Here is a 4,412-nt window from a genome sequence, read left to right on the forward strand (position 1 = left end):
CGCAGAGGGTCTGGAGCTCGTGCTCGGCGAGGTGCTGGCCCTCCTTGACCTTGGAGATCCACAGATCCAAATCCATCGGGGGCTCGGGGGGCGGCGGCGGCGGCGAACCGGCGGCAGGGGACTCAGGGCGGAGGCGCGGATTGGGGGGAGGTCGATCCCCTCTTGATTCCTGGTGCCGATATTAGTTTCGCCTCCTCGATCGCGGCTTGGGGGGCGAGGCGAGAGGGAGGGGAGAGAGGAAAAATAAGGTTGCGATTTGCGCCGGGGTCTGGGCTGCCTCGCAGGTCACAGCCTCGCAAGCACGAGAGACGAGACAGACGAGACGGCGTCTGCACTTGGGACGTGCGGCTCAGATTGGTTGGTGCAGCCGCTGCTGCATGCTCGTGTCGTGTTTGTATATTTGTTTGATTGATTGAAGTTTAAATTTGGGTTTTCTTTCTCTTTTGTGGCATCCCATTTAAATTTAAATTTTGTAAACGAGAAATGTAAGTGGCACATCAAATAGTTTTTTGCAAAACGACCCAACGACACCTGAGCCCTTCGATCCGGATCACACACCTGCACTGGCGATATGTGATGGGCAGTTAGGCGTTGACCCACCGCGCTAATTTCGCTCGTCGCGAACTAGATCCGCAATTCACCCGTTCACTACCTCCCACCGTCCATACGCCCCCTCCCTGGAGCGTCGTCGTCCTGCCTTCGGCATGTTCATCTGCAACCGCGTAAAGCACACCTGCGGCTGTCGAGTCTAGGGCAGCCCCACGGAGATGACACCCTATGGAAGAGCTGTTGTGAAGGCTTCGCGGATGACCGGCTTGAGGATGGCAAAGAACACCAGTGAGGCAGGTTTGATGTGGCAACCCGAGGTAGCAGGCATGCGTAATTATTCTTCCGTCCAGGGAAGTAGCAACTCCCTCCACCGCACTGAGGGTCTACGTGCCGACCAACTTCGAGCACGAAGAACTCGTCTTCAACAACGAGGAGATAGGGAGGCTACACTCAGAGCTTCTCGCCAAGATCAAAAGTGTGATGTGATTGGGCAATGTTCACTCGGCATTTGATGCCTCTGGCCAATGAGCCAGCAACAGGTGCTCTTTTTTTTACTAGGACTCCAAATGAATGGAAGGCAATCCTCAAATCCCTTCCAGCTCCGAGTAAAGTCAGAAACCTTAGAGCCCTCATTCTGAACTCTGAAATTCATACTTGGAAATCCATTGATCCCAGACCCCTTATTATGAACATTGATCAATATTGTGAAAAATGTTCAGAGTTTAGAATGATTCTATACTGCGAAATATAAAGGCCACATAGGCGCGCGTGTGGGGTACGAGCAGAGCGGCTTATGTGTAAACACCGTGGTAGTCTGTTGACACGAGAAAAAAGTTATTGCAAACATATTCCTAATAACTTATGTGTAAATAACATGATAATATATGCATTGCAGACTGAATAACCTACACCCAAAACATAATGGTAACTTTGATCCGGGAAAAAAAAGTTTGTTGAATCATACCCGGTATTTACAAATAGCATGGTTTTTAAGCAACAAATACCTACCTACAAAACACCATATTAACCTTTGGCCTGATTTTTTTGTTTGAACATACCCTCGGTAATTTCTGTTCCAATAACATGATAAGATAAGCATCACATAATCGATAACTTACATATAAAAAAAAACTCGCTAACCTATGTGGAAATAGTAAGCTAATATACATCTTGCAGACCCGATAACTTACGTACAAACACCGTGTCAACTTTGACCAAGGGATAAAAGTAGTTGTTGAGAAACATTACCCCGGTAATTTATGTGAAAATAACATGGTAATATACAAACCGCATATCCGATAACTTACGAATAAACACCGCAGTAACTTTGACAAAGGAGGGGGAAAAGTTATCAAAAAACACACACCCCGGATAACTTATGTGAAAATAGTACGGTAAAATATGAACTGCATACCCGACAACCGACATAGAAACACCGCAGTAACTTTTGACCGAGGGGAAAAGTCATTGAAAGCACCCCCGGTAACTTATGTGAAAATACAATGGTAATATACGAGCCGCATACCCAATAACTTACATACAAACACCGCGATAACTTTAACCAAAGGGAAACAAAGTTGTTGAAAAACATACCCCCTGTTAACTTATGTGAAAATAACACGGTAATATGCGAACCGCCGATACGTCCATTGATACGTCTCCAACGTATCTATAATTTTTTATTGTTCCATGTTATTATATTATCTGTTTTGGATGTTTTATATGCATTAATATGCTATTTTATATTTTTTTTGTGACTAACCTATCAACCTAGAGCCCAGTGTCTGTTCTTGTTTTCCTCTGTTTTTAAGTTTCGGCGCGCCCTCCATCCTTGTGCCCCCCCCCACCCTTGTGGGTCCCACGTGCACCTCCTAACCTAATTCTTTCACCTATATATTTCCATATACCCCCAAACCACCAGAGGCATCCACGAAAACACTTTTCCACCGTCGCAACCTTCTGTACCCATGAGATCCCATCTAGCGACCTTTTCCGGCACCCTGCCGGGGGGGGGGGGGGATTCGATCACGGAGGGCTTCTAAATCAACCCTATTGCCCTTCCGATGAAGTGTGAGTAGTTTACCACAAACCTACGGGTCCATAGCTAGTAGCTAGATGGCTTCTTCTCTCTCTTTGATTCTCAATACCATGTTCTCCTCGATGTTCTTGGAGATCTATTCGATGTAATACTTTTTTTGCGGTGTGTTTGCAGAGATTCGATGAATTGTGGATTTATGATCAACTTATCTATAAATATTATTTGAATCTTCTCTGAATTCTTTTATGCATGATTTGATATCTTTGTAATTCTCTTCGAACTATCGGTTTGGTGTGGCCAACTAGATTGGTTTTTCTTGTAATGGGAGAAGTGCTTAGCTTTGGGTTCAATCTTGCGGTGTCCTTTCCTAATGACAGTAGGGGCAGCAAGGCATGTATTGTATTGTTGCCATCGAGGATAAAAAGATGGGGTTTTCATCATATTGCTTGAGTTAGTTCCTCTACATCATGTCATCTTACTTAATGCATTACTCCGTTCTTTATGAACTTTAATACTCTAGATACATGTTGGATAGCGGTCGATGTGTGGAGTAATAGTAGTAGATGTAGAATTGTTTCGGTCTACTTGACACGGACGTGATGCCTATATTCATGATCATTGCCTTAGATATCGTCATAACTTTGCGCTTTTCTATCAATTGCTCGGCAGTAATTTGTTCATCCACCGTATTATTTTCTATCTTGAGAGAAGCCTCTAGGTGAAACCTCTGGCCTCCGGGTCTATTTTCCATCATATAAGTTTCTATTTTCCATCATATAAGTTTCTGATCTACTATTTTACAATCTTTTACTTTCCGATCTATAAACCGAAAAAACCTAAAATATTTACTTTACCGTTTATCTATCTTTATCAGATCTCACTTTTGCAAGTAACCGTGAAGGGATTGACAACCCTTTTATCGCGTTGGGTGCAAGTTATTTGATTGTTTGTGCAGGTATTCGGTGATTTGTGCGTTGTCTCCTACTGGATTGATATCTTGGTTCTCAAACTGAGGGGAATACTTATCTCTACTTTGCTACATCACCTTTTCCTCTTCAAGGGAAAAACCAACGCAAGCTCAAGAAGTAGCAGGAAGAATTTCTGGTGCCGTTGCCGGGGAGATCTATGCCAAGTCAAGACATCAACTACCCATCATAAACTCTCATCTCTTGCATAACATTATACGCCATTCGCCTCTTGTTTTCCTCTCCCCCACTTCTAAAATGATTTTCAAAAAGATTTTCCTTTTCTTCACCCCTCTTCCGTTCGTCTTCTTTGTTTGCTCTTTGTGTGCTCGTGTGTTGGATTGCTTGCTTTGTCATGATGGCTTAGGAGAATACCAAATTGTGTGACTTTTCCAATACCAATAATAATGATTTTATTAGTACTCCGATTGCTCCCGCTATTAATGCGAAATCGTGTGAAATTAATGTCGCTTTGTTGAATCTTGTTATGAAAGATCAATTTTCCGGCCTTCCTAGTGAGGATGTCTCTTCCCATCTAAATAATTTCGATGATTTGTGTGATATGCAAAAGAAAAAAGATGTGGATAATGATGTTGTTAAATTGAAGCTATTCCCATTCTCGTTTCGAGATCGTGCTAAAACTTGGTTTTCATCTTTGCCTAAAAATAGTATTGATTCATGGAATAAGTGTAAGGATGCTTCTATTTCCAAATATTTTCCTCTCGCTAAGATCATCTCCCTTAGGAACGATATTATGAAATTTAAGCAAATTAATCATGAACATATTGCACAATCTTGGGAGAGGATGAAATTGATGATACGAAATTGCCTTACTCATGGTTTGAATTTGTGGATGATTA

The 4,412-nt window shown here is 42.7% G+C and overlaps 1 protein-coding gene across 1 annotated transcript in view; it reads right to left on the reverse strand.

Moving 5' to 3' along the window:
- LOC119276702 (phytochrome-associated serine/threonine-protein phosphatase-like) overlaps nucleotides 1-308 on the reverse strand; it is a 6,796-nt gene extending 6,488 nt beyond the window's left edge. Inside the window, exon 1 of the mRNA XM_037557835.1 lies at nucleotides 1-308. This exon is cut by the window's left edge and continues 1 nt beyond it. Within this exon, the coding sequence (XP_037413732.1) occupies nucleotides 1-76 (76 nt within the window). The 5' untranslated portion in view covers nucleotides 77-308.
- Nucleotides 309-4,412: the final 4,104 nt, after the last annotated feature.

This window comes from Triticum dicoccoides, chromosome 3B (genome assembly GCF_002162155.2).
Source record: "Triticum dicoccoides isolate Atlit2015 ecotype Zavitan chromosome 3B, WEW_v2.0, whole genome shotgun sequence".
NCBI lineage: Eukaryota > Viridiplantae > Streptophyta > Magnoliopsida > Poales > Poaceae > Triticum > Triticum dicoccoides.